Below are 23,410 nucleotides of genomic sequence, written 5' to 3' on the forward strand. Positions count from 1 at the left end.
TATAATGCGGATCGAATCCAGGAACTTCTAGCCTTGTGGAGAGAGCTTAACATTCAGACGTCGGAGTAGACAATTAGCATTTCTAATTTCAATTAATACACCATATAGTGTGACAATCATACGATCTCACTGATGACAATTGCTTTGCTATTTACATATAAGAACCGGGTTTTTTTCTAAATTAAAAAAATAGTTGTATCAATTATAGTGCTTAAGTGAAATTAATTTTTACAACTGGGAAATATAATAGATAACAATTTCGGTTTAGTTTAAGAGTTCGTTTGGTATACATCTACCACTGTGTGTGCAGGATTAAAATAAAATTCTTCACATCCCAATATAAGTGTGCTATCTCTAAATAATTAAGTCAAAACCCAACAGTTTGTATAAGTGACTTCAATTCATCCGTAATTATAGCATGATGATGAGTTTAGTACATTTAATGTTTCACTAATTAACTACCTAGCCTCTTTCTAGATTATCACACACAAATGCTCTGATTCTTGAATCAAGAAGAAAGAAAACGTTACGCTATCGATTTCTAATTTTGATTATCGGATTGTTTTAATCTCACGCTTATGTTATTTCTGATTGTTATCGATTACTTTCGTTATTAAATGTAATTGCATTTTATGTGCTTATTGAGTTATCAGCTCACTTTCTCTCTTATTTTTTACTCTTCCAGGTAATTTTACATACTGCTCCTCACACTCCTTTAGTACACCAAGTACTTTCAGGCTAGACGAAAACCTACCAAAAGATGGATGTTACGCACAAAATAAAACAAAAGCACAGTGGTATTTATAAAATAACAGGTGACCTACGGATTTTAAAATTTAGGGAGAAAATATCCGAAAATCAATAGTAACTTATGGGAATTATTCAATCTGATTTAGGAAAAATATGATAAGGTATTTTTTAGTATTTCTTTAAAAAAATATTATGAGAAGGGGTTTTGTGGAGATTTTTAGAAATTTCACTGGTTGAAATCATGAGTCAATTGAAGCTAGACAACCATGGGAAACCGGGAAGAACTGGACGGCTGTTTCGTCCCAGTGTGGGACTCCTCAGCAGTGCGCATCCACGGTCCCACCCCCGTGAAATTCGAATTCAGGACCTAACAGTCTCGCGCGCGAGCGCTCAACCATTAGACCACTAAGCCGGCATCCAACGATGTTAATGTCTAAATTCAGCTAACCGACGAAATTGCACCACCGTACACTATTGTCTTCAGTGAGTTGATATTTCACAACAGACCTGGTTGAGCGAAACGGCCGTCCAGTGCTTCCAGGTTTTCCATGGTGGTCTAGCTTCAATCGACTCATGATTTCAACTATTAAAAAAAAATATTGACTGGATAATGTATTTTTCTAGCTACTAGGAATAACTGATAGTTAGAAAATATTCCCATCGTCCAGTATCACTGATAAGGTAGATATTTGCATCACTTTCAATTTAATTAAACTTCATCGATCATAACTTCCTATTAAAATTTTGCCAGTTGATTTTAAAGTTAATCATTAGTGAGTAAAAAACTTTTTCTGTTAATTTGTCAAACTATCAGAATTCATTATTCATGGTTTTAACCATGAAAAATCAGGGAGAACATTAATATTTGTACGATAAAAGCAAAAAAAATGATGACGAAAGAGAATTTTAGTCACCTTCAAAAAAAAAAAGCAGGTCAACTACTTATTGACTAGATACACTCATTCATATACAGATTTTATTTTTCTGAGTCAGCTCAGAGAACAAAACTCTACCAAAATCATCCACTTGAGCTACAAATCTTCACCATCTCACGTAAATGAATATCATACATAGATTGAAATATTGGGAATAAAAATATCGGTTGTACACTAGAATGTTAAAATGACTGGATATCACACAAATATCGTATTGGATTACCAGTGAAATAAATAATGTGCTAAATTAATATTACACATTAATCAAACAATAATTTCGCATTTTATTCCCATACTAATATATATGAAGTGAGAGATAACTGCTTGTGGTAATATTGATTGTATCATCATGAAGTATAACACTTTGACTGTGGATAATTTGCCGATTCATTTAGGATATAGCCTAAAGATAGTTTTCAACAAGAGCTAATCTCAATTGACGGGGGTGTATTTGCAGTTAGTGAAAACTGACAGGGTGTTAGATGTATGTTTCATCATAATCGTATTTTCAATACCTAAAGAATTTACATTGATGACCTTACATGAGGTCGTAATAGTTCATCACAAATTCACATCAATTGGAAATCGTTACGGGTTTACCATTATAAAGCTATGGGATGTGATTTGACAGAGTTGGAGTGAGCAGTCTTGACCTTTGGCTATTGATCAAGTTGCATCAGTGAATTGTGAAAGCATACGGGTAAAACTGAATGAGATTTAAGATAGATCACAAATGACCTAAATCTGATAAGTTAGAATCACTTTCAATTAGTTAACCAGTTCACAGGGGTACTGTGCCTTCTAACGTATTTTAACAGTTGAATTTACGAGTCGATTTAAGCCAGACCACCATTGAAAACCTGAAAGATCTGAACGGATGTTTCCTCCTAGTATGGGACTACTCAGCACGATCCCACACGCGAGATTCGAACCCCGCGCCTACGGACTCTCGCGCGAACACTTAACCTCTAGACCACTGAACTGGCATCCAACGGCTCAAATGTTTAACTCCAATCGGTCCACGATCTTGAGATACCCTTTAAAATTTTGAATTTTATCTATGCTAAATGTGTTACTACTCGTGAGTAGCATGTTCTAATTATGCATAAAAATTATGCATAAAAAATCTAAAGCTATGAGATTGCTGATAGTAAACAAAACGTGAAGATCTGTTCACAATTATTAGAAATATTTAACTTCTGTATACCTGCATGTTACAGCTGAAGATATTATTTAGTTTGCTCAATTGAATTATGTTAAACGGCTTAAAAAAAGTGACCACATGACTGTAGGTGAAGTACGTAGTCTGTCGATAATCATACTTTTAGATTGTATAACTGAAAACTGAACCACAACTCATTAGTTAAGATCAAAGTTGATAAATGAAAGTGATATGTAAAACTGATTTGATTTTTTGAAATGAATCAGTTTAATTACTTCACTGATGAGTGAAGTGGATATCACTAATCTGTCTTTTCGAGTCGTTATCAATATGAACGATATGTAGTCAGTAGTGGTGATTGATCAATCGTGTGATGTAGCCAGTGGGATAGACATTAGCATTTAGTAGTGTTAAGCATAAATAATCACAAAATCTTGGTGAAGAAATGTTTATCAATCTAATTATAGTTTTGAAAATGGTAATAATATTTCATACATTGTACTTTATTTATTAATTTATAGAAATTTAGAAGACTCATACACAGTAATTAACATCATCATAATCATTATTATCAATATTGTTAAGTATAAATGTTGTATTTTCCTACTGGAAGCATACTCTGCCCAATTCCAAACCAAGAATTTGTTGTGAATCAATAGCATTTGGTAAAATTATATCACGTAATGGTAAACGATGCGGTCGTGTATTCACTTCAATTGTTATCTTTCCAAATGTAGATTTTGTTGACTTTTGAATTAGTAATTGGTTTTTTTTCAAAAAGAAAGGAAAAATAACTATGGTAACAAACGGAATATTATAATAATGTATTTATAGAAAAGAATAGGTTAGATTAATTATATTTTAATTCAATGAACAATTACAAACATTGTGATGACTTGACAGTGGTTGAATTACACGATTACAGATATATTTGTCCTACAGTTTTAATTGGTAACCAGGTTTAAATGACTAAACGTTTTTATAACACAAATATAGAGTTCGGTGTCATTTAGAATAAACATTTAGTCCATGTCAAACATGACGTATAAAGTGTATGTTTGTCTTCATTAGTAGCTAATCACAGTTTAAATTTTTCTGGATACATTAGTGAATGACTTTTACACCTTACTGTGTATAAATGCTGTTTAGTATACTCTCAGGATTGAATCTAAGACCCTCGGTACACGAAATGGCTGACTAATCTTAAAAATGATGAATTGGAATCATATTTAAATTATATTTTTTCATGAATATTATTGTTGTGAAACTGCTGATTGATGATTTTTAAAATAATGAAAGTCTAGATGACCATGTAATGATGAATAAAAGCTGAATTAAATAAAATGATCTTCAAGATTAACTTAAGTTAAAGAATGTAAATCATTTGACTTTGTACAATTTAGTGGCCCTGTAATGGTATGCTTGGCATTGAACATACAAATTCCGTAAGTTCAGTTTTATATGATATTATATTTGTCCCAAAATTGAGTGGAGTAAGGCAGTTCGTGAGGAAAATTACCTGTGTACATCAAGGATTAACTTTGGTCATTAATAACTAGAAAGGATTAAACAGCTTTTTCGTCATAGTACTGAGTTCCTCAGCAGTGCTTATCTAAAATCACACCAAGGATAAAGTCCAGAGCCTTCATATGTTATGGAGAAGGCTGAGCCAATAGAACTACCAAGATACCATCTAGTGGTTTTAACTTATAACTCTAGTCGGTTTTTGATATTGTATGTCATCATTTACTGCCATTGATGATATCCATCTCACTTTTAACATCATCGAATTACACTGGCCATAACTACTGTCTCATAATATGATAAAACACCTGTCCCTTCCTTACTTACGGCTGTTACTCCTCGTGAAGGAGCATAAGCCGCCCACTAGCACTCACCATCCAACCCTGACCTGAGCAATCCTTTCCAGTTGGTATTCATCTTTTTCATATCTCATTCTATTTCCCGACGTAATGTGTTCTTTGGCCTTCTTCTTTTCCGCTTCCCTCCAGAATTCCAAGTTAGTGCTTGCTTCGTGATGCAGTTTGGTGATTTCCGTAATGTATGTCCTATCCATTTCCATTGTCTTTTCCTAATTTCCTCTTCATCTGGAAGCTGGTTTGTTCTCTCCCACAGAAGGCTGTTGCTGATGATATCCAGCCAATGGATGTTGAGTATCTTACGTAGACAACTATTTATAAATACTTGTACCTTCTTGATGGTTGTTGTTGTAGTTCTCCAAATTTAAGCTCCATACCGTAGAACTGACTGTCTTGACGTTCATATTGAAGATTGTGACTTTGAAATTGGTTGACAGTTGTTTTTAGTTCCATATGTTGTTTACTTGTAGGAATGCAACCCTTGCTTTGCCAATCCTCGCCTTTACGTCTGCATCTGAACCGCCTTGTTTGTCGATGATGCTTCCCAGGTATGTGATGGATTCTACAACTGTCCCAGTTCTTGTTAATTCCTACTTATTCCTTGACCAAATTGTATCCATAGTGTACACTATCTTCAAATAAATCAACAATGTCCACAAATAATAGTATGAATAATAATTACCTGACAACCGTTTTCCAGTAAATTATAACGAAGAATCGCTCCATTTTGTGTTAATTCCTTATTATTGTTTGTAAATAAACGTGGCAGATTTTCATCACTGAAAATAATCTTATTGCATACCAATGTTAATTGTTGATTAGCTTTCGATGATAACAGTTGTAAAAAGTTGATTTGATTCATTTCCATATTATAGGTAAACTAAAATATACGAAATAAAGGTGATTAACAAAAAAGAACAACTTGTTTTAGTTCATTATGAATTGATACAATGATGCTTAAATTAATATTTTAAGTAAATTAATGAAATGTATTTTGTATTGCTTGTTTGAATCTTCTCGTTGATGTTTAAGACTGCGATTGATTAGTCTGTTATTGGTATATGTGCATCCTGTGTGGACTGTCTTGATATTGACATAAGTCTTAAGCACTATAGGCTGAGATGATGATGGCTAGCAGAGGAATCCAGGACGAACGTTTCGTCTTATTTGGGACTCGTCAGCTGGATGTACCTACATTCCAGAGTTGGTGGACGGTACTGGAGTCGAGTCGCGGAGTGGACGTCAACTCTGCGATGCAGATAAATCCAGCTGACAGGCCCCAAGTAGGACGAGACGCGCATCCTGGACTCCACTTCTAGCCACCATCCATCTTTGCTCATGATCAATAAAAGCTTTTTATGTATAAAAACGGGTAAAAGGAGCTTATCGGATAAGACTTTGTCATTTATATAATATCAATATCATTTCTGAAACTGATATGATGGGAAAAAAAGTAAGCTTGATAACTAGATCTTCACTTGATAGGTATGTGAATGACTTACGGAACCCATAGCTAACCAACCACTGACGATTTTTATGAGCTTTAAATATTTACTTTGTATCAAATCTATTTTTTATAAAGTTGTATCATTTTAATTACATAAAATTGCTCATATTTTGCGAACAAGTTATTCTGTCAATTGACAACTGCTCGTTGGACCAAGGGAAAAGATGAACTGAGTCAGTAAATTCAATAGCCGTCACTCGATCGCATTGTTACATTCAGTCAAGTGACCGGTCAAGTAATCTGCCCAATTCATATCAATTTTTCCCACTTTATAACAGACGCATTGCAAAATCTGGGTTGATAGCTGCTAGTCATATTTGGAATAATTTGAAAAGCTTACTTCAATCTGAAGTTTGCACGGATGATGCCTTCTAGAAAGTCGATGAAAACTTCACGGTTAGATCACCCAACTCAGAGAAGGAAAATAAACCAAAAGCACTTCATCTAATAAACTCCAGCCTATGGATTTTGATATTCTACTGATCTATGACAAGGAGGAAGTTGGTGGTTAGTTTATGTTGGCAGATATAGACTTTATGAAATTTATCTATTTCATCTCAGATGAGAAATGTATGTTGAAATATTTTGGTAAAAATATGTGAATTATTAAGAAAAGCCAATAAGCAGACAATCCAATTTAGTCGAAGTTAAATGACATTACCAGTATATAACATAGCTTGGTGGAAGGTTATTTACACTAAAAACCATATTTCGGAAATCGGGAGAAATTTTCTGCTTAAATAAAGATCAGATAGCAGGAAGTTTTTTATTATTGATAATATTTATTTAATCCTCAGTGTTGATGGAATTCTATTAACCTAGTTGATATTGGAACACTAATGCATGTGATTTGATATCGCGCAACCACTGTGTTTTGATATCAGATGGTCAAAGATAATCGTTACAAAGCTCTGTTTGATCTAGGTTTTTGGTTTTAATTTCATTGATAGAATTCGACCACTTCGAAAGACTAGAGGAACATAACATTGATTACTACTCAGTAATTAATAAATATAGAAGGATAAAAACTGGTTTTTAACTGCGATTAATTAATAGTTGTACATCAGATACAACAACCTTTTGTACACAGTTTAAACCAAATTAAAGTCATGATGGTTCCCAATAGTTTCTTAACTGATGTAAATCATTTTCTAGTCAGACTAGTATTCGTAGATCATTTGCTCAGGGATGTCTAGCTTCAAGATGAATCTTTTAAGTTGCGAATGAGAAGTTACAAATACTGAGTTCAGTCATTAAGAGAATAAAGCATTTACTAATGATAATAACATTGAAAACTATAACAGTAATCTAAAGGCAACGGACTTACTACGATACCTAAAAATCCTAGGTCCGATACTCATCGGCATCGTGGATGCAACCTGATAAGGAGTTCCAGGTTAAGTTAAAACTGATATGTGTTTGGTCTTCAATTACTCGTTACTCATGGAGGTGATGCTATTCCACTATGAATTAATCTTTCGTTCATATACCATCTAGTTAAACTCATAGTCAAATGATTGGTGAATTGATATTACCGATCAACTATAAAACCTATATCCCAATTTTAAACCAATATGGAGATAAATGAATGAAACTGAAAAGGAGGTTTGTTTGATGACTGTTTCATGTCTTTGTAGTTTAGATCATAAACTAACCTTAGATAGACAATCATTTGAAAACAGAAAGCATTAGAGAGATGCTTCATCCTGGTAGGGGATAAAAGCTAAAACTTTCAGAGCCTAACATTTCGATAATTGAACTGACATCTGATGGTTTACATTTACAATTTCAATCAGATCATGATGCAACTCAAGGACTATTTGATGTCATTTCTGGACAGCTACCTCACAATAGAAACGTTTAAAGTCCCCTAGTTAAAGCTTCACGCCAGGGCTCTGAGAACTAACTTTCAGAATTAAGCACTGTTGAGCACATATTTTTATTAGTCACCACCTAAAAATATTATTGTCTTTCTTACCTGTTTTTCTTCATATAACTGACTAAACCAAATATCTTGTTGATCAGAATATTTCTTTTTGTGTGTATCGGTATTATTGTTTTGTTGTTGTTGATAGGAAGAAGTTAAAGGCGAGAAACACGTTTCACCCGAGCTCAATCGACAGAATACCTTAACAGCATCTTTATTTGAGCCTCCATTAGGATCAATCCAATATTCACCTTGGAATGAAGAAGAAAAGGGATAGAAGAAAACAAAACAATGCAAAGTGGGCGAAGAGAATATTTAGCGTAGAGAAACCTCAACAGACTTTGGTTGCTATGCTGTGAACGACCACTAAGGTGGAGACAACCAGTTTATGTTTTAGTACGAAATTACAGAATGTTTTCGTAAAATATGAAAACCATACATTAAATACTCTATTTCCATCAGTCGTCTCTGACAAACGTCATCGTTCTTTCATTCCTATTGTTATTACAATTAATCCTTGTTTGCATTCCTGTTCTCTTCAATTTGATCTTCTCAACCTTCTACTACCAGCCATTTCACTTCTGGCTGTTGTTACATTTTACTTATATCTGTCGACATAAGTGGCATACACCACAGTTGCCTTGAGAGAGAAGAGTGGAAAGTAAGTTATTGGATTCAGAGAATAAGTTTGTTTACTTTTCACCTGTATTCATTTAATATTTTATTTGTGCTCTTTTTGGTGAAATTTTAAACTATTCCCTTATTGATATTCAGGACTAGGATAACTCATACCTTTACTAATAATGATAAAAATATCATAACCATTGAATAACTTAATGTGAATTCAGTAAGTTAGTGGATAGTGCGTCGGAATTGAAGGTAATTAGCACTAGGTTTGAGTCTGTGCATGAACATCAACACTGGAATGAACGTACATCCACCTGAGGAGTTCCAAATAGGATAAAAATGCATCCATAACCAATCTATTCTAAAAACTTGACAAAGTTACTATATCAAGGTAATCCTTTTAGGGTGAAAATATTTAACGACAAAGAGTAATCACAATTCAGTCCTTAATATCAGTAACACGGTTTGTTTCGATTTAGTTATAACAAAAATTGGAAACATCTTTAAATATTTCATGTTCAATCTGCCTTGATATAATTTATGATTTATGATATAAATGTGAACCCTTATTGATGAAAGAATAGAGACATTTTTTGATTTAATTAATAACTAGAATGTTGGTCTAAGATGAGTGTTGAAATATGGATTATTTCTCAAAATTGCTCAATTTTTCAAGTTCGAACCCTGCGCGTAACATTTATTCTGGAGCTGTATGATTCACATCCTTAACAACTGATTCTCAATGATAAACTGAAAGATTCAACAAATATTCAGGGTTTTTCCTCACGTAATATTCAACTGGAGTAAACAATGAACCATTTTCTTTCTTTAGTCTTGGCAGTAGTTGGGAGCGGGTTCACGTATCATTAAGGGTATAGTAAAATTATGGTTGAAGCGTATTTGTATTGGGGTCGTTTATGGGGTTAATTCTAACATTCACTATTGTGTTCATATTTAGATTTGAATAGTTATAGACAGGTTATAACAAGGAGTTTGGACACCAGTTATCTATTAAAAGATATAATTTGAATCAACATTTCACTCACATCCTGTTCAGTGAAACTATGACATACAAAGGATTATATACTATTCTGGTTTAAAGGCATTGTATTCTCTGAGTGCCGACAATTTAATTTCAAAGCTTTTATTCCCGTTCCGGAAAACACTAGTCTGATAACTATCATTTAGATAGTATAGCAGAGTACTGAGTAACGAACTCTGCAGTTAGTATCTGTTCTTCATGATCAATCGGTGGACCAGTTCTTAAAGTTAGGTAATTTAATAAATAGAATTTGCTTACCATCTGGTAATTTTGGATGTGTACGCGATAAGTAATTACATGATCTTGCTGGAAAACTGCGTGTACCATTGGGCATTTCTAAAGTGATGCCTTTTTGATCTCCATACATCTTTCCATAACTCATAGCTGGAGGCCCAGGAGGTCCAGGTGGTCCTTCACTTCCCATATGTCCAGGAGGTCCCCTTGGTCCATCTCTTCCAATAGGTCCAGGTCCACCAGGAGGACCTGGTTCGCCAACGAATCCAGCCTCACCTTGAGGTCCTGGGGCACCGACAGGTCCGACTTCTCCCGGTAAGCCAGAAAGTCCACGATATCCTCGAAGTCCTGGTTGACCAGGTTGTCCAGCTATGCCAGGAAGACCAGGGTCACCTGGAGGGCCTGTCCAACCTTTGTGGCCCTGTGGTCCAGACTTCCCTTGCCTTCCTGGGGATCCATCTTTTCCAGGTCGTCCAGGAAGTCCAGGTTGTCCATCTTCGCCTTTTCCCCCTGGCGCACCATCTACACCAGGATCACCTACTTCACCTCTGGGTCCACTTGGTCCGTCTGGTCCTGGTATTCCTAAAGGACCACTAGGCCCCGGTGGGCCTGGTTCTCCTCCAGGACCTGGTGGACCCTGAAGTCCGCGTTCTCCAGGAAGACCTTGTTGTCCTGGGGACCCAGCTTCTCCCACTGGCCCTACACCACCTACTTCTCCATCTGTCCCTGGTGGCCCAGGTGGTCCAACAGGACCAGACGGTCCTTCTGGTCCTTCTTTTCCTGCAGGTCCTATCTTCCCTTGTGATCCTGGGACTCCCATAACCCCAGCTGATCCTCTTGCCCCTGGTCTTCCAGGAGCACCCATTTTCCCCTAAAAGAGGATAAGAAGGAACAGTAGCCAATGATGAAGAATATAACGAATTCATTTTAATTAAACTCAATTGTATATACTAATGATAATTATTATTTGCGTTCTGCTAAGTTTCCTGATTTTTGTTAGAAACGTAATGTAGACGTTTCGAGAACGTTAGATTTTCAAGGTTTTAATTATTCATCTGTTGTATTATGTTAAAATAAAAACAAATCTTAGCGTTCTAGACAGGACTATCAAAAATTGCATCGCCCTTGAGCAATGTTTTGACCTTAAACGATCAATCGGAACAGAGCTATTTGCGTGTATATTCATTTGAAAATGTATATGAGACATAATGGTTTATACAAAAGTTTACATGATTTAAAAATGTAACTAGTTCTTCCATAGGTTCAGTCTTCCAGAGCTTATATAGATATATAATCCTTTATTCTTCCCTGGTACACTTTCAGGATGTGTTTGGTAATGACTTAGAAATTTGGGCCAATGAAGTGACTACGATGTATTATCATATATTATTTATGAATAGTCTATGAACTCAGTTTAATCTATTACTGGTCTTCCGATGTATTAGATTATAATCCAGTGAAATAGTATTGTCATGGTTCGCTTAAATGTCAGTTTAGTTATGATGAAAGAAAAAGAAACACTTGTTTGTTATTGATATCCGACTATGAGAGTAGTCACACAGAAGTGACATTAGTTTCTGTCTTTTATTAAAAACGGCACTATAACGTCATCAATCTGCTGAACACAAATGAAGCTTCTAAAGGCCTCTTCTTAGATTATCAATTTTATTCCCTTAATCAAGATAATTTATAATATTGTCGTTCGGTAAAATCATTTACATTATTATAAGAATAATCAATGGGCATTTGCATAATTGCCGATGAATTGTGTTCTTCAATATTTTTACCATAATTCACCCTAACAAAGTTATAAACCAAAGAGACGAATTAACAAGTTTACACAAATTATTACCTGAAGTCCAGGAAGTCCGTCTTTTCCTTGAGTTCCTCTTGGACCAGCTTGACCTCTCGGACCAGTTGGCCCTTCATCACCGGGTGGACCTTTAGCGCCATCAACTCCTGGAGGCCCAGAAGCACCACGTGCTCCTTGTGCACCTGGATTGCCAGGAGCCCCTTGGGCACCAGCAGTTCCGTTAATACCATCTATTCCAGGTAGACCGGGTTCACCAGAAGGGCCAGGAATTCCCGATGGTCCTGGTGGACCAGCATATCCAGCATCTCCGGGTTTTCCAGGTGGTCCTTGAGCTCCAACAGCTCCAGACTGACCAGGTTTACCTGATTTTCCTGGTCGGCCAGGTGCTCCATCAATTCCATCTTTTCCACGTGGACCATCAGGACCGGGTGGACCGTCTTCACCTGGTACTCCTGCTTCTCCAATAGGTCCCGGATCACCAGGAGCTCCTGATATTTTGTAAAAGAAATTCGAAATGGTGTATAAGTGTCAAGAAGAAATAGTCAATTTAAAGTATTCAGTATATGTTCAAGCAAAACTTAACTGTAATAGTATCATAAGTTTGAAATATGTTTTTTTCTTAGTTTTTAATGACTAATTTAGCTGGTGGCAAGAAGCTCCGAATACACACTTACATTAATATTTCGTAAAAGATTGAGGATGGCTGATCGTGGGTATATTATGAAGATGCCAATCAGGAAGTCCGTAACTACCACTCTGGTTTAGATCATCAATTAGTGACTATATGAACAAATACTATATCTCGACCTGTCAATTTTCGACTATTTTCAACTTACTCTTCGTTACCCAACACTTAATGGACTGCTCTCTCTGAATTTCAATATTTCTGTTATTAATATCTACTGTTTATCCTGGTGTTATATAAAGTCTATACAAAAGCAGTCTAAAATAAATTTGCAATGAACTACTAATTTTGTAATTCACACAGTAGATTGATCTTCGTCAGATAAACATTAAAATCGATAATCATTTGATAGCTGTTAACCCTAGTATCGGACTCCTTAGTGTTGCCTATTCCCGATCACACAAAAAAACACATCCAAGACTTCCAGGTCTTGTACTTAATCTCTAAACCATTAAGTTGGCGTCCAACGGTTGACATTTTGTACTCCGACTGATTTACGAAGTAGTGCAACCATTTCTTTGTACCATCAGTGATTAACCGCCTCGTACCAGACGTGATTGAAGTTCACTCACCATGGCCTGTCACTCGAATTACAAGAGTTACCTCTTTTAATTGTCTAGTAAGTTCCCCTTTGAATTCATAACCATTTGAGTTCGGATGATTTGTTATTAATCTCCTTGGAACTTTGAAACAATTTATTTTTCCATTTGTTACTATCAATGATGCGTTTTGTCGTCAAGTAATTAAAACAACTGTTTTATGTATCAGTTAAGGCAATTTATTAATGACTAAACAGTTGACCTAATAGGAAAAACTGCAAAGAGGTGAATTTAAAAAGGAACCGATGATGTCAAATAACCAATAATAATAATAATAATAATAATAATAATAATAATAATAATAATAATAATAACAATAATAATAGTAATGATTCAGTGTTCTATGATGATAATAATTGTCATGATTGTTATTATTATAGTTATAATAAAACACCTAGATTTATATTTCAACATTGAAAAAGTAGCTACCGATTAATTTTATTAATCTTTACCTGGTATTCCTGGTCTTCCACGTGGTCCAGGATATCCTGGTAAACCCTTTGCTCCTTGTGGACCGACAACTTTACCATTATCATAACCTTGAACTTGAATTGGTCCTCTTGGACCTGGTTCACCTGGTGGTCCTGGTTCACCAGGTGCACTGTCTTTTCCAGGTGGTCCATCTTCTCCAGGTGGACCACGTGGACCTTTTGTTCCTCTTAAACCCATTTGACCCGAACCACCTCGAACTCCTGGTGGACCCTATTTCGTGCGGAAGGAATGTGTGTGTGAGAGACAGTGAAAACGGAAAAGTAAGAGTAAGTTTACACGATCTTTTCAATAAACATAAGAATAACTAATCACTTTCAGATCTTTGTAGGAACATGAGAAAATACTCAGGTAATTGATGAAATATTGAGGACTGACTATGGGGATAACTCATTGAAGAAAACGTTTCAGGGAAGACCATTAGGATGATGTATCAAGACTGTGACTGAATAAGAGTTTCTGACAGGTCATTCTATAATTCTCTTCTATAACAGTGATTATGTCGGCCCCGAAAATTTGAAATGATCTGCCAGGAATATGTGAAGACAAACTATTATGAAGTGGCAAAGCAGCTGAAGAGCCTGAAATTTTGAAAGTTTCTTGGAATGTTTTAAACAATGTAATTGGAAAAAGAACAAGTAAATTGTCACAAACAAGGGAGATTTTGAAGAGATAAAAAATCTGTTTTAACAAGACATCCCTTTGAAGACGATCTATTTACGGATCATATTTATTTAGAAATAAGACTGTAGAATAAATTAATGACAGTATAACTAACAATTCAATGAATCTTAATATCGATTTTTTGAATACTGGTTTACAACGTCAGCTAAATTGAAAAAAGAAGCAAATCCTTTTTCCGATGGTTGAGTGAATAAATCAAAGACGAATGAACTAAGGCAATAATTCAAAAAATATAAAGGGAGTAACAAACTATTGTTGGGAAAATTACTTTTGGTTAAGGGCTTAAATGAAAGTCGAACTATGTATCTGTGTCGTAGTAGTGTGGTGTGTGCTACTTATATTGACATAAGTAGTATATGATGTTAGTCGTGAACAGAAGGTCTGGCAGCAGAGAGACAAGAGGATCGAACAGTAAAGAATGGAAACAGGATGCAATTTGTATGAAAGTGCAAGGACAATGAATTCTGAGTCATTTTGAGACAATTGGTGGACATTTTGCAAATTAAGCATCAACTTTATGATTGTTAGATTTTATTCACAATTCTTGTATGCTTGTGTTAAGTAGATTCGGTTATCTCTACTGGTGTTATTGTTCGCTACCATAGTAGTGGTGAGGTCTGATTTAGCAGACAGAAACAAAACTACGAAACTAAAATAAAGTAGTAAACGATACGAATCAGTTTATTTTGAAAAGAAGGTAGTAATTTAATCATCGTGACCACAAACAGTACCTGTTGAACACAAGTGGAACCAGATGGACAAGGTTATACTATTTGTAGGATGATGATTGTCAGGCTCATATCTTTTATTAAAACTTATTTACTAGGTATAAGTTCGCATTCTTGATTAAAAATCACATTCCATATGTGTAAGCATTAATATCATCCAGTTTTCCAGACCAAAATATGTGAGGAGCGGAGGGTTATGAAGCCCCATAGTGAAAGTCGAGATTTTCCGGAAGCCATCAGGCCAATGGGCTTTCTTAAAAAATCAGGCAATCATTTATTTAAGTGCTCGGAATGTCCAAACAATGTAGGAGAGCTGGAAGACCATTCAAATAGAAAGTGGAAATGAGGAGTTACAACCTGACGGTGCATCTAATCTCACTGGACGCAACCTGAGCAGGAAAGATTAACTTGAAGATAGATATTACTGTATTCTGGCCACAAAGGAGGAAACGCAAGAGCTAGCATGATACGTTTAGACGTGATCTATTATGTCACATTTTCAGCCAGTCGGCAATAAATTGTACAGTCAATGTTCAATCTTACTGGTGGGTGACTATAGCATGGTAAATAATTTTGACTTCATTAGTCATAGGTTATAAGAAGAACTTTGAGAATTCATTTTAATTACTGATGGAGACTAGCTTTAAAGTTCATAAAAATATCTTGATATAATATAATTCAGTCAATCTGATATCACGTTCTATCAAACACTTTACCTAGAAGAAAAACAAATAAGATGATAATGGACAGAAGTAATAATGTATTTAATAGTAAGCCGAGACCATTAATCTAATTACCTAGAAGATGAGGAGAGATATCTTATATGGGCTATGACGTGAAATGGCTTGAATGTTCAACAGAGAAACTTTGGTTAGTAGTGTCTTCCAATATTATTATCGTGAAGTAACTACAAAGTTATTCATTTTGGAAAATTATTTGTCACTACACACATTTTATGTACTAAACAGCCAACAAACACGGAATATAGTGGAAAAACTTAATTTGTAGCAGTTTGTAAGTACTCCAATTCGCCATTTGATCAACTGATTACGGAAAGTTAGTTAAAGTAAAATAATACACCTTGATAATCATTTATTTTGCTATGTAACAATTACAGTAAGGAATACATATTATTTGGAGTTATGATATACAAAAACTAATTCACTGAAACTGCCAATCAACCAATAATTCATGTTACGACATTTAAGGACTTACAGCTGGTCCAGTACGTCCAGGTATGCCTTGTGAACCAACTTCACCTTTGGGACCTTGTACACCGGGATAACCTTGTTCACCATCTTCACCAGCAGCACCACGTTCACCATTTGGGCCTGGCAGACCAACTTGCCCTTGAGTTCCTGGCTTTCCATCTGTGCCTTGTTTTCCATCTCTTCCAGTTGGACCTTTACCACCTGGTTGGCCTGGTTGTCCAATAGGACCAGGTTGACCTGGTGGTCCAATCGGACCAGGTGGACCTCTATCTCCGATACCGCCAATACTTCCAGGACTACCAGCAACTCCAACTTTCCCACGACGCCCACGAGCACCAGTTGCACCACGACTACCTTGTGGACCTGAAGGACCTGGATCACCTGGTTCACCAGATGAGCCTCGACCACCACGTACACCCTTTTTAAAGAGGGAAAATAGGATAAATTTACATGATTTTTGGATCGAAATAGCTGATAAGCACAACCAGATTATTTCTCTCTCAATAGACCATGCCTTTACACGAAAACTTACAAAATATACAGTACAGACGAAATGTTCTTTCTCATTTTTCTAACTGTTTTTCTTCCTTGACTCTAGTTCAGTGTTTTACGATTCGATTTATTCGATTATAAATTTATTCGTGTTCATCCAAATCATCCATCGTCATTATTATTTATCACTAAGAATTAACTAATTTAGAAAAGAATGTATTATGTTGAATATCAACTCAACAGTTAAGTGTTTCAATGCATAATAAAAAACTTAATAATCCCTCTTATAAACAGTGTGGATTTTGACTAGCAAGGGAATTCAGAACGCACATTTCCCCTTATCTGGAAATCATCAGCCAGATGTATCTGAGCCCCAATGTTACCGTTCACACTAAAACCTGGACTCACTAACTTGCATCTCAAACAGTAATGCGTTATTTCCTTAGCTACCGAACCCAGATAGACACTAATTTGCTAAACCAGTATGGTGTATATATTATTATTATTATTATTATTATTATTATTATTATTATTATTATTATTATTATTATTAGAAAGGGTATTAATCATCCTCTTATTGGTGCTAATGACCGAAGTTTTACTAAATAAGACTGTTCAAAGTTCAGTTCTGTATATCGACAATCAAATAGCCCAAACCCTTCCAAATAATAATGTTTTTATGATACTGTATGAAGATAAAGAAACAGAGAGGGCAGCTTAAAGATGCATTCCAAGTGAAGATCGGTGTCAGATAAAACTGCTTACTCTCGTCTTTCATCTTTTTTCTAGTTGTTGACTCTATTGCGAAGACCACATCTCAGGGGGTGTAAAGAATACAGTGAGCAGATCGGAAGCAACTATACTATTCGGATTTTGCAGATAACGTTGCTCTTCTATCCCATACACACCAACAAATGCAAGTGAATACAGCTAGCGTAACAGCAACCTCTGAAACAGTAGGCCTCAACGTTCACTAGGAGAAAATACAACACAGAGAGCACCAACCAAATCAAACTTGATGGAGAACCTCTTGTAGACGTGGGATGTGATGAATAATTTCAAATTAGTGCGAATCAATCGTCTAATACTTTTTAATTTCAAAAAGCTCTCTTATTCATATCATTGTATGATAAAAAAAAATTAATCTACAAATCTATTAAAACATATTGATAGAGCCGCGTTGATGAATATAGTAGTGATTCTCACTGGATAATCTAGTGACCAATCGATGCAGATATTTAAGTTATACAGGAGGTCATCCACACTCCAGCAGCTCATTAGTAAAACTTCAGACTATTAAATTGAGTAACGAGGGTTCAAACTTTACAGGGACCATCAGCTCTCACAAGATTGAAGGTAGTCTTTACCGACAAGAACCGTTTAACATAAAAAGCAAATAGAATAAGGTTTCTAGACTAGATCCCTCAACCATCTAACATCGAAGTGATTGTACGACGTCATTCTGTTTTATGGCAGTATAAAAATATATGAAATTTTCGATACTGGGTCGTAAATTTTGCACATACCGATAATTTTTTTCTCAGTAGTTAATATCATCTGTCAAACTTTATGAATCATAACTAGCTATGGAACTAAGAAGTATTTCATATTGACTAGTTAAAATCAGATAATAGAACATTTAAACTTTTGCGAGTCAAATTATTGAAATAATCAGTAATGAGTTCAGATGTAAATGTTGCTCATTATTTTCATTTATCTAATTTTGTAAAACGTTTCATAAATGCCTTCTCTACATGATGTCTTAATATTACACCAGGTAACTGCATTGTTAATTAACTTCAAGGAATGTAAACGTATGAACGACATTTTGAAAGTTGAATCAAACTCTCTATCGTACTGTATTTTAACTGTTGGTTTCTAAGTTGCTAGGCCCTGTCATACAAGTCTATCAATGATAGAGTGAGCATACACCAAAGTGAGTTATATTCTATAATGTAATGTGTGAAAAGTATTTCTTACCGGTGGTCCAGATGGGCCAGGTGGTCCTGCAGGTCCTGGTGGTCCTGCCGGACCCATTTCACCATCGTCCCCATCCTTTCCTGAAGGGCCTCTTGGTCCTATCACTCCACGTACACCTTGAGAGCCGTCTTGACCCTTTGAACCTGGAAAACCCCTCGGACCAGGTTCACCATCTCGACCGGATGGCCCAGGTAATCCCGGTGGACCGGGCATACCTTGTCTTCCCATTTCTCCATCACTACCAGCTTCTCCGGGTATTCCAGGTAGTCCATCTAATCCAGGATTTCCAGGCATCCCTTGAGCACCAATCACCCCTGTGTCTCCTTTCGGCCCAGTTTCACCTGGTGGACCTCGTGAACCAGGCTTTCCTATATCTCCCATTGGACCAAATAGCCCTCTATCACCAGGCTCTCCAGGTGGTCCCATTGGTCCAGCTGGACCTGTAGGTCCTTGTGGTCCTGGAGCTCCTTCAGCTCCTTTCTCTCCGGGTGTCCCCTGTGAACCTGGTCCTCCAGACAATCCTCTTGGGCCGGGAGTTCCTTGAGGTCCCATAGGGCCTGGAATTCCTCTTTCACCTTTCAATCCTGGTGGTCCATCCTTACCAGTAGGACCCTAAATGTCAACAAGAAATGGTTGGAAAAACTATTAAAGTGGATCAGATAAAATGGAATAAAGCTTATGGTTGAACTTATTCGATGTTAGATTATTGCATTGAACATAGTTATTTCGTCATAATCAATAATTTCAGTTTTATAATCAACCGTTAAAAATCTAGAGCCAACACTAAATTATCAACCGCTGAATACTAAGAGGCACTGAACAGTTTCCATTTTAATCTTTAAGCAACTCAGTAGCAAGTATTTCATAATGATTTAGGCCTCGATAACAACTGACAATTAGTGGCTCAATCTCATATTGATCAATTTATTTTAAAAGTGTTGTTTACTATAAGGCAAAATATACTAATGAAGTGAAACATGATTCGACAACTGATAACTAGACAGATATGTCCTCTAATATAATAATGCTTACATCAATTTATATCTGTTTAGGATAGCCGAGATTGCAACAATACATGAATAACAGGAAATCACCATAGATGGAAAGACATTAAAACAGACAAACAAAAGATGCATGAATAGTAACATGTTCAAGGTTTCAAAAAGTAATGAGTTAACATATCTAATACATTGTAAGACCTCAGAAGGTGTTGTCTTTGATTCGTAACCATAGTTCTTTCGTGGCCAGAATCTCAGTCAGGAGGTCGGCGTCTTTTTGCATAACTCAGACGAACAGCTTTCTTTTCAACATTGCTCCTTGTTTGGGCTGTATTGTACTTTGATATAAATAATGAACTAGCATGTACAAGATCTAACCAAATCACTTCATTTATTACAGCTTCTCAATCCAGTTTTTTCAAAGACTTTCCGTTTAATCTCGATGTCATTTACTCAATTGTAATACCACATGTAACCTATTAAGACATGTTTAACGATCATGCCTGTAATCTACAGTTGTCTCATACTCATTGGTTAGTATAGAGTGGATCACTAACTAAAACAGGAAGTTGGGCGTTTTGTTTTTAATATAGGTGATTTAAGTTAACTAATCTAGAACAAATTTAGGAATATATGATGATGAGAGTGGGTCAGTACTGGAACTACGCTACATTAAATGGGTTAATTGAATAAAATATTGAAAAATTCACAGAAGTATGTTAAGGATATTATAAGTCTGAAAATGAGGTAGACTAGTAATTCACAAAACAAAAGACAAGTTACCATCGGTCCAGGTTCACCATCAGCTCCTGGACTTCCATCTAAACCTGGATCACCAGGATCGCCCAGAGAACCTGGTGCACCTTGAAGTCCTTCATCGCCTTTTAAACCAACTGGTCCAATCATTCCAGAAGGTCCTGGAGGTCCTTGAGGACCCATAGAACCTATAAGCCCGGGAAATCCATCTGGTCCTTGTGTACCCATTTGACCGACTGGGCCTTGAGCACCAGGTAATCCAAGTGGTCCTTTAGGTCCAGGTGGACCAAATGGACCTGGAAGACCAACTTCACCTCGTTCACCCTAAAATATAAATATAAATATTTACTCAAGTCAATTTATTGTAATTCAACGGTTTAAAAATATATCATGTAAATAATAACTGGCTACGATGTGAAAATATAAGCCTTCATGAAGCATTAAAATAAGTTATTTACAGAGAATTATGGGAATCCCTACATAAAGAACGTGCTATCCTCACGAAACTCCAACATTGAATGATCTGTAAGTAAGACAGCAGATTTAGTTATTAGTTTCAATCATGAGTTTCATTTTACTTTTCTGGCTTGTGATACATTTTATTTATTATCCAAAATAGTATGAAAACTTGTTACACATCCACGTTTACAAACTTGATAACTATAAAAGTTAAAATACTTCTACAAAAACGTAGTAGCATGGAACATGAACACTACATTAATTTAAAAAAAACCATGAAACTTTTGTTTTGATGACATCAGTAAAACTCCGTTTTAAATCTTTGAATAATTGTTCCCCTTGTTTGATACGCATTATCAGTACTCGAAGATAACTAAAGAACGAGAAGATGACTGTATCAAACATACAGAGATAATAAAACGATATTGTGGGGATTTAAAACTTGTATTCATTAGAAATTGATATCACCAAATTAAAATCTATGCTAAAAGACTCAAATATCACACTTCGTAATTCTCATTTGAAACCAAATTGAAGTCATAATGGAGCTTAACACATATTGAGTCTACCATTTTTAGACTTGTGGGGTTTTTTCAAAGAAATTATAGATTATCATATTATATGCGCGGTATTAAAATGACATCAAACAGTTTTCATTGACAAAACACACTTAGCAACTAAAAATATACATAAAGTTTTTCTAGCTTTTTCATTATTTAAAATATGTTTAAAATCAAATTACAGTTTTTTAATTGCATATCTTCCAGTATTAGAAACCATAATATATAGTTTGTTTGTTTGTTTTTATAACGTGACATACTATCAACATTGTAAAATTCTTAATGACATGAAACGTCTACTCCTAATATATGTTACTATTGGTAACAAATTTGACTTACCATTGGTCCATCAATACCTGGGGAACCTTTTATACCTTTAAGACCAGGTATACCCATTGGACCTGGTGGACCTGTAGATCCAATTAAACCCATTGGACCAACTGGTCCTGGTGGACCTGGAGTTCCACGTAGACCCGGTTCACCATCTATACCTGGTTTACCATCGATTCCTGGATCACCAGATGGACCTGGTGGTCCACGTGCACCATCTTCGCCAGCTGGTCCCGGTGGCCCGGGTTCACCAATTTTTCCTGGTGGTCCAATAGGTCCTGATGGCCCAGGTGGACCAGGTTCACCTGGAGCCCCTCGAGGACCTGTTACTATATTTGGTTGCAAAAATGGTCCAGGACCTTTGACACTCTGAAAAAAATCAAGCAAAAGAAAACGATATACATAAATAACCGAAATAGGGTTCAATATTTCATGCATGAATATATACATACTTTTCAATAATTCATAAGGATATGCGATAAATATTGAAATGAATATGTTTTGCTTATGAGATAGATAAAGGATTCGGTCATTATAACGAACATTTAATTATGAGATAGCTTATGTTAAACAGATAATCACTCTTAACTTCTTAACTGTCTAACTTCAACCAATCCACGAAATTGCGGCACCGTACACCATTGTCTTTTAGGTAAATTAGAATGTTATATGTATACAATTAGATTTCAATAGTATAGTTAATGCTAGAATTGTTTACGTTCAGTCATCACATAAACAATCAGTTTTCTCTAAGATTTAGTAAAACTGTGTAAGGATAACCATCCTTTCTCAGTGTTCAATAAAAGTGTAATATCTAGCATTTTTGTGTATTTTCCCTTTCATTTTATATGTCAGTGTTCGATATAACAGTGTAATTTTCATTGAAAACTTCATTTTAATCATGTATTAACATATGTTCTCCATGAAAATGAGACCCTCTAGGGGATCCCGAATTGCCAGTATGAAAAAAAAACAAATAAAAGAAGAGTTAGTGTTGGTGATGAGATCTCCAGTGAAAGTTATGCTTTCACATGTCGGTACTGACCCAAATGAATGGAAAAGTGGCAGATATTTCACATGTATTAAACATTGAGAAGCAGATACCTTATAAATTCATGGACATTAATTCTACTCCAAAGAGACAGTTATATTCAGCTACAAGCATTTTTTGGGCATGTTACATAGGCCGCACAAAGCGATCATTATCCAAACGCATCTCGGAACATTATCCGGCTTGGCTCTTGAAAGGGGAGAGAAAAACAATCACGAGTTCTATACAGGAGCACTTAATCAACTGTGGACATATCGCTCCAAAAGACTCTTCGTTCAAAATAGTTTACAGAGTCAAAGGAACTGGATCGAAGGGGGTTCGAATCAATATTTTATGCACCGCAGAGGCATTGGCAATCCACAAACTAAAGCCTGAACTTTGCGTGCAGAAACGATTTGTCCAACCTCTCATCCTTCCCTGGCCCTAATTCCCTTAGTGGGTATGTTTCTAGGTGTTTTTTAATGCACTTTTATTATTATCTATATTTTAAATTACTATTTTGCACTTTAGA

At 35.7% G+C, this 23,410-nt stretch overlaps 1 protein-coding gene across 1 annotated transcript in view; it reads right to left on the bottom strand.

Annotated features, from left to right (window-relative positions):
• Positions 1-2,125: 2,125 nt before the first annotated feature.
• The window catches only part of COL3A1 (collagen, type III, alpha 1), a 30,484-nt gene continuing 9,199 nt past the window's right edge, over positions 2,126-23,410 (bottom strand). The window contains exons 3-12 of the mRNA XM_051215626.1: positions 21,858-22,217; positions 20,527-20,823; positions 18,746-19,357; positions 16,278-16,691; positions 13,614-13,863; positions 11,917-12,365; positions 10,089-10,935; positions 8,213-8,412; positions 5,410-5,607; positions 2,126-3,594 (exon numbers count right to left, since the gene is read on the bottom strand). Of these exons, the coding sequence (XP_051066158.1) occupies positions 3,451-3,594; positions 5,410-5,607; positions 8,213-8,412; positions 10,089-10,935; positions 11,917-12,365; positions 13,614-13,863; positions 16,278-16,691; positions 18,746-19,357; positions 20,527-20,823; positions 21,858-22,217 (3,771 nt within the window). The 3' untranslated portion in view covers positions 2,126-3,450. The remainder of the gene's footprint in view (positions 3,595-5,409; positions 5,608-8,212; positions 8,413-10,088; positions 10,936-11,916; positions 12,366-13,613; positions 13,864-16,277; positions 16,692-18,745; positions 19,358-20,526; positions 20,824-21,857; positions 22,218-23,410) is intronic.

Source organism: Schistosoma haematobium, chromosome 4, assembly GCF_000699445.3.
Source record: "Schistosoma haematobium chromosome 4, whole genome shotgun sequence".
Taxonomy (NCBI): domain Eukaryota; kingdom Metazoa; phylum Platyhelminthes; class Trematoda; order Strigeidida; family Schistosomatidae; genus Schistosoma; species Schistosoma haematobium.